The sequence below is a fragment of the Onychostruthus taczanowskii genome, unplaced genomic scaffold (assembly GCF_017590055.1).
Source record: "Onychostruthus taczanowskii isolate IOZ18803 unplaced genomic scaffold, ASM1759005v1 scaffold2, whole genome shotgun sequence".
Taxonomy (NCBI): domain Eukaryota; kingdom Metazoa; phylum Chordata; class Aves; order Passeriformes; family Passeridae; genus Onychostruthus; species Onychostruthus taczanowskii.
In genome coordinates, this window is record NW_024499239.1 from 3,405,056 (window position 1) to 3,417,602 (window position 12,547).

At 45.8% G+C, this 12,547-nt stretch overlaps 1 protein-coding gene across 1 annotated transcript; it reads right to left on the reverse strand.

The window, feature by feature from the left end:
- Positions 1-1,221: 1,221 nt before the first annotated feature.
- SRD5A3 (steroid 5 alpha-reductase 3) lies at positions 1,222-8,161 on the reverse strand. Its single transcript, XM_041403091.1, has 5 exons — positions 7,942-8,161; positions 4,893-5,044; positions 4,298-4,492; positions 3,041-3,163; positions 1,222-2,581 (listed from the first exon to the last, which is right to left on the reverse strand). The coding sequence occupies exons 1-5, from the start codon at positions 8,148-8,150 to the stop codon at positions 2,322-2,324; spliced, it is 939 nt and encodes a 312-aa protein (XP_041259025.1). The 5' UTR covers positions 8,151-8,161; the 3' UTR covers positions 1,222-2,321.
- Between the last annotated feature and the right edge of the window lie 4,386 nt (positions 8,162-12,547).

Genomic DNA, 12,547 nt, shown 5'->3' on the forward strand with positions numbered 1-12,547 from the left:
GCCGCCCCGCCCCGCCCCGCCTCCCGCCGCGGCCCCGCCGCTGTCCGCCGGGGTGCCGGGGCCAGGGTCGCCCCCTCCTCCCTCCTTCGGCTGCCGGCGTGGCGAGACGATGGGCAAAGGTGGCTGTGCGGCGTTCCCGCGGGGCGGGAGAGTCCAAGCGCGTCCCTTCCCCGTTCGGGGTTGCTTACGGGCAGGGAAAAGGCGCAGCGGGAGGGACGGGCAGCGGCTGCGTGAGGCGGCAAAAAAATCCGCATAGGAACACGGGCCACGCATAGGCCCGGACACGTCTCGGTTTCGTTCTTGGCCTAGTGCACAGCAGCGCTTCGTGTGTGCTTGAGCCCAGCAGGGCCCCGAGCACGAAATCACAGAGCGGCTCGGGCTGGCAGCGACCACAGCGGCCATCCCCCCAACCCCCTGCTCAGGCACGGCCATCCCCCCAGCCCCCTGCTCAGGCAGGGCCATCCCCCCAACCCCCTGCTCAGGCAGGGCCATCCTCCCAACCCCCTGCTCTGGCAGGGCCATCCCCCCAACCCCCTGCTCAGGCACGGCCATCCTCCCAACCCCCTGCTCAGGCAGGGTTATCCCTCCAACCCCCTGCTCAGGCAGGGCCATCCCCGAACCCCCTGCTCAGACAGGGCCATCCCGGAGCACAGCACAGGGTTGTGTCCAGCAGTTCCTGAATATCTCCAGTGAGGGAGACTCCACAGCTTCTCTGGGAAATCTGTTCCAGTGCTCAGTCACCTGCACAGTAAAGAAGTTCCTCCTCATATTCAGGTAGAACTTCGTGTGTATCAGTTTCTGCCCACTGCCTCTTGTCCCATTGGTTGGCACCACCAAGGTGAGCCTGAATCCTCTTGGCACCACACTCATCTTTAGATACTTGCAGACTTTGATGAGTTTTCCTCTCAGTCTCCTCCTGAAGATGAACAGGCCCAGCTTCCTCCACCTCTCCTTGTGTAAGAGAGATGCTCCAATCCCATAACAATCTCTGTTGCCCTTGCTGGATCTGCTCCAGGAGCTCCATGTCTCTCCTGAACTGAGGAGCCCAGAACTTGATACAGCACTCCCAGTGATGCTCTCCCTGAGGGCCCCAGGATAGCTGTGTGCCCTGATGCTCTCCCCAGAACAAGGACAGGAATGTACTTCGTGAGGAGCAATAAAGTGATTGCTCATGTTTTTAAATATGTAAACTCAGTTTTGAAAAACCATTCAAAATAGAAGCAGAGTGTAATAAGCCTTTAATTAGGCAATTCATAAGATATACTTCATTGAATAAAAATACTTCTTATATACAAAATAACGCGTGCATGTATGTAGACAACATGCAGAAACACCAGCACCCATATCACTTCATCACACAAACTGACCATTCACACCTGGGTCATGAGAAGGACCAAAATATTCAACAGTTAAGTGCAAAAAAAGTCCCTGTGCTGATTTACATTATCTCCCCAGTTAAGAATTTCTTTGCAGTGCTTGTCAGGTACTGTTTTCTGTGTGTGTTCTGCCTTGGCAGTTCATTATATCTGTTTAAAAACCAGTATAGTCATGGTCATGGTCATCTGCACAGCTGTCCCCTCCAACAAACGAGGGACTCCAATAACCCACTATACACAACAGAACCACAACAAAGAACATTAATTTTCAGCAAATTCTCTTCTACTGTCTTTTTAGTCAGACGACCTTCCACTATTTTCCCAGTTTAGGGATAAAGCAGTCTTCATCAATGAACAAAACCACTGTGGTGCAGAACAGACAATGCAGCGAATGGGTCTGTTTATCTCCACTGCTGAGCATGAGTCACTCCTCCACCACAGCTTTCTCCATCGCTTTTTGTGCTTACAGTTGTAAAGAGAGGCTGATTTTCGTTGTCACCACGGAAGCACAGAAAGATACACAATTTGCCTCCCTCTGAAGTGATTCAAAGAAAAGAGACTTGGAAAGAAATATGCTTAAATATCAGTCACGACATAAAATACAGTAGTTCAAATGATTTCCTCCTTTCAATAGTTTTCACATATATGAATTTGGACTTGCTACACAACAGCAAGGTTTTATGCATAAGATATAATTATAAAAGAGAAAAGACACAATTAGCATCTCTCCACTTTGAATTAAGGTCTTCAGTAAACTTTTTTTAGCTCGCATGATATGCAGAGACTTTACATTTCCTCAGAAATTGGTCACCCGGATGAGATTATCATTAAAATTATGGGCTTTTGAGGTAGAATTAGAGAAAGTGTGTTACTTTACCTTGGTTTTAATAAACCATTAATCTCTTATATTCCCAGTTTTCATTAAAATACTTTAGAAAAAATTCTCTAAAAAACAAGTGGTATAAATGCTTTTCGATGCTTTGGGTAGGAGCTAAAGTTTTTCTGATAAAACTCATGACACAAAACAGCAGCCAGTGCCTGGTTAAAAAGAACATACATCACTACACACCACCATGTCACATTGTGCATTCCAAGTGTGATAGCCATAGAAACATATATGAGGAGCTCTGCAAAATAATGAGGGCAAGAAACGCTCTCAAACCAGTCTCCAAAAGGTACACTGTGGCTCAGACTTACAACCTTTCCTGCAAGCAAACAGAAAGAAATTAATTGGCAAGATGCATTAAACAAACTCTTCTTCTCACAATTACAGAACAATATGCTTATTAATCATCATAATCTTCTCACAATTACAGAACAATATGCTTATTAGTCATCATCATCTAACCTCCATCTGATCTGGCAGCTTTGCACTTAATGAAATAAGATGCCACCTCTGGCTGTGCAAACGCAGAGTATGGAAACCATGTCTATCCTTAAGATGTTAGAAGATAGAGCTTCATTTTAAGTTTTACAGAACAATATATACAGACATAGCACACCCTCTCCCCCCAGTTCAGCCATCCAAACGGCTTCATTTAATCTACACACTACAGAAACTGAGAAACACTTGTGTTTAAGGTATTAGAAGATACAGAAGCCTATTGAAAAAAGCAGATAAAAAAATACCTAAGTACACAGTAGACAGAAATGAAACATCTTACCTGATCTGCTTTTTCTAAGATTAGCTAGAATTGCAAGGCATCTGTGTTGGTGAAGAGAGGCCCAAATGTATATCATAACTCCTATAATGTGATACCAGCAGATCTGCACAGAAGGCTTTTTTCCTGAATGAAATATGTTTTATTAATATACAGCCAGGAAGTAACTTCCCAAGCATCATCTCAAAACACTATGTAACATATAGTGTTATAACATATATAACATATATAACATCTCAAACAATATGTATAAAACATATATAACATCTCAAAACACTATATGACATTTTCTCAGATGTTGCTGTCTTACAAAATTCTAGTAATGAGCCGTTAATTCCTTGAAAGAGGCTTTGACATCCTGTATCATTTGAGTGCCCAGCAGTAGCTCATTTCCCTTGACTGCTCTCTACTAAAATACCCAGTTATTAATCCAGCAGCTTGAAATACAGTGTGATGTACAACAACACATATTTGGTAGTCTTACCTTAATATTCAACATTGTTTGTAACTATTATTATCCTAATTATGTCATGGCTCAGGTCAACATGCAAGCACACACTTGTCTTCCTCACAGTGACACACATATATACACACACACATCTACATACCCCCCCTGTCTGACCTGGTTCAAAGTGCTTAAAAACTTGACCAAACTTGGTAAGGACTGCCTCACAAAAATTAATCACAGGAGAAGTGCTACAGCCAGCTGATGGTTTGTCTGTGCAGGAGAATTAGCAGCTCAGTTGTGAGACCCAATGGAATGTGTTGGCAGAAACAAGTCATATAACACAAATTTCTCATGTGTTAATGGAAACAGTACCAAGGGAAAGAAGACACTGCCTGAGTCAAGGCAGAGCAGTGGCAAGTTCTCCATGGAAGAAAAAGGTGGTGAGCCTTGCAGACTCAGCTTGCAGGAAAGCTTACCACAAAAAAAACTCCTTTTCAGTTTGAGAACTGAAGTTGTGTAGTGGCATTTGAGAACTGGTACCTATTACTGTCCTTCACAAAGCATATGATCTATATCCTTTCAGCAAATAACCATGGTTAACATGAAAGTGTGTCCCTGTCTGTTTGTGTATAATGCTGGCTGATTGTGTGATATACTGAAATGTAATTACTTTGAACTATGCCAGGAAATACTTTTATGTCTCATCAGTTAACACATTTCTCTAACAAGCAGCTCTCCATGAAACCATTCATGACAATGCAAACAAATGAGAGCAAAACTGCATCTTTGATGATAACTAAGCAGGCACTTACCATTCCTGACATTAGTAGGCACTTGGCACAGCACAGTTGAGCCAACAGCAATGTAGTAACCAAGTCCAAAGCAATACTGCACGATATGAATGACACCACTGGAAAACACACTGGTCCAGAGGCATTCTGCAAGTCTTCGACAGCTATGCAGCCAAAGGAGCAAGAGAACCAGGAGCGCAGAGAAGTGCTCACTATCTGCTTACAGGTAAAAACCAGCAACTTTGAAACAGACAGGAACAATTTAACCCTGACAATACTTCAAAATGACTGTTGTTCCCTCTTCCCACTGCATAATTTTACCCTCATTTTAAATTAACTGGGAAAAATATTTGTACAGAGGAGGCACTGCTGACCAGTGCAAGATTTCTTCCAGAAGGTGCTAATGGCCTTTTCTGTGAAAAGGACTGCTGAAAGCCAGCATATCCATAACTATTTCTATCTTCAATAATGACAAAGGTACTTGGTGTACCAGGAAATTAATTTGGAGTATAGTTGAAAAGCAACCAGTGAAGTAGCACTTGGATACAAATTCAGCACAGTGTTGTAATACAGTTTTTTATTTATATGGCTACATTATAATATCTAGAACACTTGCCCACGTCCTTGCTCTGAGAATCTCTGCCAAGAGCATGGTGCATGTCCTGAATCCATGATGGGAATGACTCTCCAAGGAACTCAGCTCGGAAAAGACAGATCAGCAGAAAACCATTCCAGAGCACAGAAACCACATAAAAGTGAGTAAACCACCTGTGGGAACATAAAAGCGTTTTCATTAATGTTCTCATCATTCCTTGGAAATGTAGCTGCAGGACATGCTTGTCTGATGGGGAGTACATTCCATTTCGGTGCTCACATCAAATGTCCAAATAGAGAACTCAGGACTTCAGTGGTACCAAGCAGGATTAACCTTAACACATTTTATCCCAGTGAAATGCTGCCTGGAATAACCTCTAACTTAGCTTACCTTACTAACCATAGGTGCACTAAAGAGCAGACAGTGTAATCCACTCATTGCAAAAGTACTCCTCAAGGCTTACAACTAATCTTGATGTACATTTTCTTTATAATTTACACCACTCAAAGCACATCCAGATTCGTTTTCTGCTTATTTCCAAGCTGCTAGACCTCACAGCTCTCCCACTTTTCTCAGTTCCAGTGGGTGCATTACATGACATGTTAAAATTCACCAAAGGAACCCAGAAGTAGTTATCCTGCTCTACATTAAAATATCTTGTCCTTCTGCAAATTCAAGGTCTGCAATGATCATATAGAAAAAAAAAATAGTGACCATCAACACTGCTGGGTGATTACAAGACAAGACCACACGTTTGGTTTTTTTTTCAGAAAACAAAGAATCTGCCAGCCCTGTAATGCACTTACAAAAGCATACTGTGCATTACCAAAATGCAAGACATGACAGTCAAGGCAGGTAACTGGGCTGAGTTAAACAGCCTACAGCTGTTTAAATATCCAGCAACATCTAGCTGTTTACAATATCCATCTCAAACTAGGTGATCTAGTATTTCCTTTTGCTTTTAAAATTAGAAGTCCTTCTGGCAGTGAAGAAAAATCAGTACTTCTGGAAACATCTGCAAAGAGATAAAATATGGGAAGACGCTGATGGCCTTGACTTGACAATGTGACTATAGGTACAAAACTAGGATATAACTGTATAGTCAAGAGAAGACCATATTTCTGTTGAAAATGCAAACTCTTCTCTTGGGGCAGCGAAGGGGTACAACACCCTTGCTTAGTGAAACCAGTGACCCCTCCCAGAGCAGTTCAGGTATCTCTCAAGAGCACAAAAGAGATCAAGTCAGAATCACAGCGGCAGCAAGCATCCCTGTGTGCTCCAGAGCACCTTGCCCATTAGCAGCTGGCTTTCCATACAGATTACGACTTCTCCTCAGTTCCTTCTCCTACCAAGCAGAAACTGCAACATTCTGTCTGCTGATTTGCAACAGCAGAACTAAAATTTAACCCCCTCCCTCACTTTCTAAGACAAACAGAATTTGTACATTGATAAAAACTCACCATCTCCTCCAAATTTTAAGCTCTTTCCCTGCAGTCCTGTTACTCAGTCGGCTCATATCTTTTCACTTACCAGGGAACTTTCTCCACACATTGATTTTTGCTACCAGCACACAAACAAGCCCTGGCAACTTAAGAGACACACCCTTCGAGTTTTCAGCAATCCAAATTACACTGGGGATTTATCTGACCTACAGATCAAACCAGCACTGCAGTAGAGTACACGTGCCATCCCTCCTCAATGAGAGGAATTTTCACTATTTGCCAAACCAACCTGAAATGCAACACAACATTTTAGAAGACAGAACGGCAAAGTTAAAAACAAGCCCAGGCTAGTGAAAACACAATGCTTGTCTGGAAACAAGACACAGTTGAAAAGAACAGAAAATGCCTTGGTCGCTACCTTCAAGATCTTCTCTATTCCTTCAGGTAGAAGTGTTATGGATTCACTAACATTATTATAATTAACTAACAGAATTGCTTTGTACATATTGAGACCAATTCCCTGAGAAAGCACATTCTTCAGACACCAATCTCCCTAAGAAGGGGTGTTGGGAAACTTCTGTTGGAGAAAGGTCAACTCAGACAAGAACCTGCAGTACACAGTGATTAAGACAAAGCCTTTATGAATCCTTATTTTCATGCAGGGCACTGCATATTTTAAACACATCCCTGGGTATTTTCTGTATCACAAAGCCTGATAACCAAGATTTTACATTACAACCTTTCCATTAATACCATGCTGTGTCACAAAACTTTTTTTAACTTTTGGTTTGAAAGCTTTGTATACAAAATGTGTCATAGATTGTTAAAATAGGGTAGATCAGATCTTCAGGCTAAGTAACCTCCCAGTCCTGTCCTGCTGGCCTTGCAAGATCCTGTCTGCCCTCCCTTCAGGTCAAAGACTAGTTCTAGTCATGAATCTCAGCTGATTAAAAAATAAGAAATCCCATAATATATAAAACCAGAAATATATAAAAAGCTGCAAAGGGGGGTGGGGAGGGGACCGCCTCCTTTCATGATTTCACTAAAAATCTATTTCCTTCAATTTAATTCATTTCATTACACATCTAAACATATACATATATTTAATTTAGTTTCATCAAACATCTGTTAAGATGGATTTGGATAACGCAGTGGTTCTTTTGCCTTATGAAAACTGTTCATGCAAGCTGTAGATTGCAGTGTTGCCATGCTGGTATTGGCCACATTTCAAAAAGAAACCTTGAAGGGAGAAGGCAAAGACTGCGAACTAGAGTAAGACAGTCAACCTGCAGCATATTTGCACAGTCACAGCTACTCAGGATTCCACGCTCCCAGGTGCCTGACCTGAGTCTTGCAAGGAGGTTTGTTTCGGAGACCTCGCATGCGACTGGGATTCAAGGGATTAGGTTTGTTCCGATTTGGAGCACATGGATTCTGTACGACCACTCGCAGCCTCTACGCTCCCCGGTTCTCCATCTGCAGAACCAGAGCAACACCTTGCAACAAAGCTGAGCCCAACTCCGTAAAACCCCGCCGTGCTCTCGGCGTGTGCCCTGTGTTCACGGCCGCCACCTGCGGCTGCGGTACCCGAGACACGCACGGCCGCGGCGGCGGGACCTGCACCTCACCTCTTGGGCACCTGCAGGAGCCGCAGCCAGCCCGGGAGCTGCCCGCACCCGCGCTTCGTCTTCCCGTAGCGAATGAGGTCCTGGAAGAGGCCGGAGATCACCAGGCCGGGGCCACCGGGTCGCGGCGCCGGGGCCCGCCGGAGCAGCAGCAGCGCCGCCAGGAAGGCGGCGGCCAGCAGGGACCAGGCGACGGCCAGCACCGCCAGCATCGTCCCGGTCCCTGCCCCGGCCCCGCCCCGGCCCGTTCCTCCCCGTTCGGCCCCGCCCCGACCACGGCGCTGTTCCTTCCGCTTCCCGTTTTCGGGAAAAGCGAGGCCCGTGGAGCCCGGACGGCGCTGCGGGGCCCGGCTGCTGCCCGCTGTCCGTGCCGCTGCGCCCAGGGCAGCGCCGGGCCGTGTTGTCTGCCTTTGGCGCCGTTCCCCGCCGTAGTCTCCTGGAAAAGCTGGCAGCCCGCGGCCTGGACAGGTGTACCCTTCGTGGGTTAAGATCTGGCTGGGTGACCGGGCCCGGAGAGTGGTGGTGAATGGTGCAGCATCCAGCTGGCAGCTGGTCTGCGGTGGTGTTCCCCAAGGCTCAGTATTGAGCACAGTCCTGTTTAATATCATTATTGTTGATCTGTATGAGGGACTGGAGTGTACCCCCGGTAAATTAATGGATAACGTCAGGTGGGTGATAGAGTTGATCTGCTGGAGGGCAGGAAGGCTCTGCAGAGGGATCTGGACAGGCAGGATCCATGGGCTAAGGCCAGTAGTGTAAGATTCAACAAGGTCGAGTGCTCGGTCCAGCGCCTGGGTCACAACAACAGTGACCCCTGCAGTGCTGCAGGCTGGGGGAAGAGTGGCTGAAAGCTGCCCTGTGGAAAAGGGCCTGGGGGTGCTGGTCAGCAGTGGCCAAACATCAGCCAGCTGTGCCCAGGTGGGCAAGAAGGCCAATGGTATCCTGGCCTGTGTCAGCAATAGTGTGGCCAGCAGGACCAGGGCAGGGATTGTCCCACTGTACTCAGCACTGGTGAGGCCGTGCTATGAGTGCTTTGTTAATTTCTGGGCTGTTCAGTAGAAGGACATTGAGGTGCAAATTTTATATTTTACCAATGTACTTTTTCTAAGCAGATGTATTAATCCTGCCTAGATTATTTTGAGATATGACTTCATGAATCAGTCCTATCAGTGAATCCTTCAAAGCAGCACATGCACTGCTGAAGCACTCATGATGTCAGTAACATTGCTTTGGGAAAAATCATTGAAGCTCACATTTCCTGCTAAAATGTGTTGGTAACTCTCTGGTTCTAGCTGCATGACAGGTTATAATAAATGTGTTTAATTCAATTTCATTTGTGTCAATGGTTGGCGCTCAGTCTAATTCTCTTGTCAATTCTGTATAACTGAAACCTAAATCTGGTTCAAGGATTTCGTGGCCAAATGGTTTTGGTAATTAGCAGGAGATGAATATATCAGCCAGATGGGTGTAAATCTTTGGGGAGCGAGAGGAAGGAGCTGACTATAAGCTGGGTAATTCCCCTGCTGGTGAGAGCAGGAGGAAGGAGAGCATGCCCAGGCTGTGCTGGGAAGGAGGTGGGGATGTCACCATCCCTGCTCAGTCAGCAGCCGCCTTGCCATGCTTATCTCTGCGTTCCACACGGCCACATTTCCAAAGTGCTGCTTGGTGAGTGGCTCCAGCAGAGCAAGGCATGTGTAAGCAGGGACAGCCATGCCTGCTTTGCAAGCAGTGATGGCTCAGGAGCTGTCTGTGGCAGCCTGCAGGTCACAGCTGCAATGTGCTTCTGTAGGTCCTGACTTGAGGCACCCTGTTCTCTTGTGCTGCACACTCCCCTCAGCTGGACATTGTCCACTCTTGCTGTGTGTCTCTCTGAAACACAGCAGCTGTACCTCTTTCTTTTCAGCCTCATTTTCTTTCTGAAACAAAAAGGAGACATGTCACAGACATCTCTGCGGTCTGCTCCTTTTACGGCTTCCAGAAGACAGATAAGACAAGGGGAAGCAATGGTCTGGCCTATAAAGCAAGTCCTTCCTTGTCTGAGCAGCAACCTTCTAAAACTTGAAATAGCTTTGCTGAGCAATTTTGGCGGCCATTGCACTTTCTATTTTCATGAAATCATGGTCTAAAGATTTCTGGCTGGGTGTATGGCATGGCTCTGCAACAGTCTGAGTGGATCCTTGGCTTCCACAGCACTCCAGATACATTTTTCTATAGAGTTTGGACTTTGGGGATGTTTGTATAAGAGAAGGATAAGGAATGTGGTGTTATAGTGGCCATGAGACAGTGAAGCCAGAGTACTTACAGGTGTGCTGCTGGGGAATAGATCTGGTGTATGACAGCAGAGCTCCAGCAGGACATTCCCACATACCCAAAGACATGCAGTGCATCTTGCCATATCCCCATTTAGGGTGACAGGCACTCAACTTATTGGCACTTCAATAATCTTCCAAATTTATCTAACCCAGCATCTTGGAGGTACAGCTCTCATGGAGGTCAGTGAACTACCAAATATTTAATATCAAATAACTTTCCGGAGCTAAGCTTTAAGGAATGAGGACCAGGAATCATCTAGGTGTGGGTACAAGTGTATGAGGCACTATTTCTACCTGGCAAGCTGTGTTGCTAGCCATGGTGTGTTGCCTGCAGTGTTACTAGCAGCAAAGCCAGGCAAAGAGGGTTTAGTAGTCCTGGCCTCACACTTGTTCTGCACTCTACCAGGACACATAGGTGGGAAGGGAGAGAATTAGTCTTTGAGAAAACTGCAACCTAACAGGTAGAACAGGTCTCTTTTCATATCTTAACAACCAGCTTCAGCACAGATGCCATGTGGGATTTCCCATGGGGCAAATAAGAGCCACAGCACGAATGTGCCCATGGACTAACCCATGGCAGTGATCATGTGCAGAAGCTTAAAGGAAAGTGCTGTGGTACCGTGTTTTGGTCAACACTTACTCAGAAATTACTTTAACCTGCTATGAAAGTGTCACAGAGTCCACCTATCAACAACACTTCCCCAAGCTCCATAATGTTCCTGCAAGTTATTGTCACTACTATAATCATGGTAAAACCTGCAGGTGTAGGTGGCAGATTTAATGGCAAAAGAATGAATTCTTCCTTTGCTTGTGGGTGCTGGCCCTTTTCCTGCTATCATGCAGAGCAGATTTAAGTTACACAGGAAGATGCTAGACTCCAGATGGATCATTTGGAAAAGCTGGTGGTCTGCAGAGGGCTGTGGAGCTGCATCCCTGAGGCTTTCTTGACCACATAGTGTTTTCTGGATGCCCAAGGCACCCTCCACAGCTGGCTCCAGCCATGGCTGTGGCTACAGGAAAGCGGGATCCAACCTCCAGTGTGGTCAGCTAGTTGGCTGTTTCCTCAGAATTCAAATAATTGGAGGAAGAGGGGAAGGAGAACAGCTGTGTAGCTAGGAAATTGTTTGAAGGGAAGAGGAATCAGTGGTTGTCTTAAATATACTGTCTGCTTTTATAATTTCAAGCTAAACTGAGAAGATGTAAGTTCTACGTTGCTACTGCCCATATGGTGTAAAAAGTTTGCACAGCAGTAAGAGAGAACCCTTCTTTCTAGGATTTTTTCCCCAGTGCTGTACAATTGTGGCTAATTGTGTGACACCATGTGCGGTGACTCGCCACTTTTTAGGCGAATAATTCCCTCTAGGTGGCACCAGCACTCTTCGGTTTCCCGAAACCCGCCCGCCCTGCGCTGGGCTCCGGCTCCTGCTGCCCGGGAGCGCCCCGAGCATTCCTCCAGCATCCTACCAGCACCCTCCCAGCATCCTCCAGCACCCTCCCAGCATCCTCTCAGAACCCTCCAGCACCCTCCCAGCATCCTCCAGCATCCTCTAGCATCGTCCCAGCACCCTCCCAGCACCCTCCCAACAGCAGCGCTGCGGGGCTCCCACCTCGCAGCCTCTCCTTGCTTTAGCTGTTTGGAGCAGCTGATTTTTGCATTCATAGGCTTTGAACTTTGACAATTGCAGACGTTTGTGGTTGCTTGTTGGCTTTCTGTGGCAAATACTTGTTCTCAGTCTCGTGACACTTATTCTGTCTTGAGGGGTGGAGTCCAATTTATCCTAACTTTATCCGTCTGAAAATTAGGTAAATAGATGAAACTATTTGTGTGGGTTCCTGATATAACTGATGGAGACAGGTATATCCTGAGTGACAATATTCTCAGCTGTTGAGCTGTATTGTCCTCCCTGCTGAAGATCCACTTGAGGGACAGAGAATCTTACAGGATCCAGAATAAAAGTGGGTATAAATGATTTATGCTTCTGGATCTAGGTTTGGTTTGATGAGTGTCATGCAAAGAGGTTTTCACGGAGTTAAAAAAAAATACATTTTCACAAAAGTCCAGGTCATGCAAGAGAGTTATCTGTAAATGTAACTGATTTGTGTTTCCTGCCTGTTAAAGGAGACCTACCCAGACAGTTTATAGGCTTCTGTGGACATCACTAATAACAAAACATATTAGGTTTTAGTATATGGAGAATGAAGAGAGAGCCTGGAAAGATGGTGTGCAAAAGCAGAGAAGGCTTGGCTGAACCATACAGGAAAAGCTGGAGAGGTCAGACAAGAGCTCAAATTTCTGT

Excerpts from the sequence above, each read along its gene's own strand:
- SRD5A3 (XM_041403091.1), bottom strand. The coding sequence starts at position 8,150 with ATGCTGGCGGTGCTGGCCGTCGCCTGGTCCCTGCTGGCCGCCGCCTTC. Across the intron at positions 5,045-7,941 it reads CTCCTGCAGGTGCCCAAGAG|GTGGTTTACTCACTTTTATG; the intron begins GTGAGGTGCAGG and ends ATGTTCCCACAG. Across the intron at positions 4,493-4,892 it reads TTCTCAGAGCAAGGACGTGG|ATAGTGAGCACTTCTCTGCG; the intron begins GCAAGTGTTCTA and ends ACCTGTAAGCAG.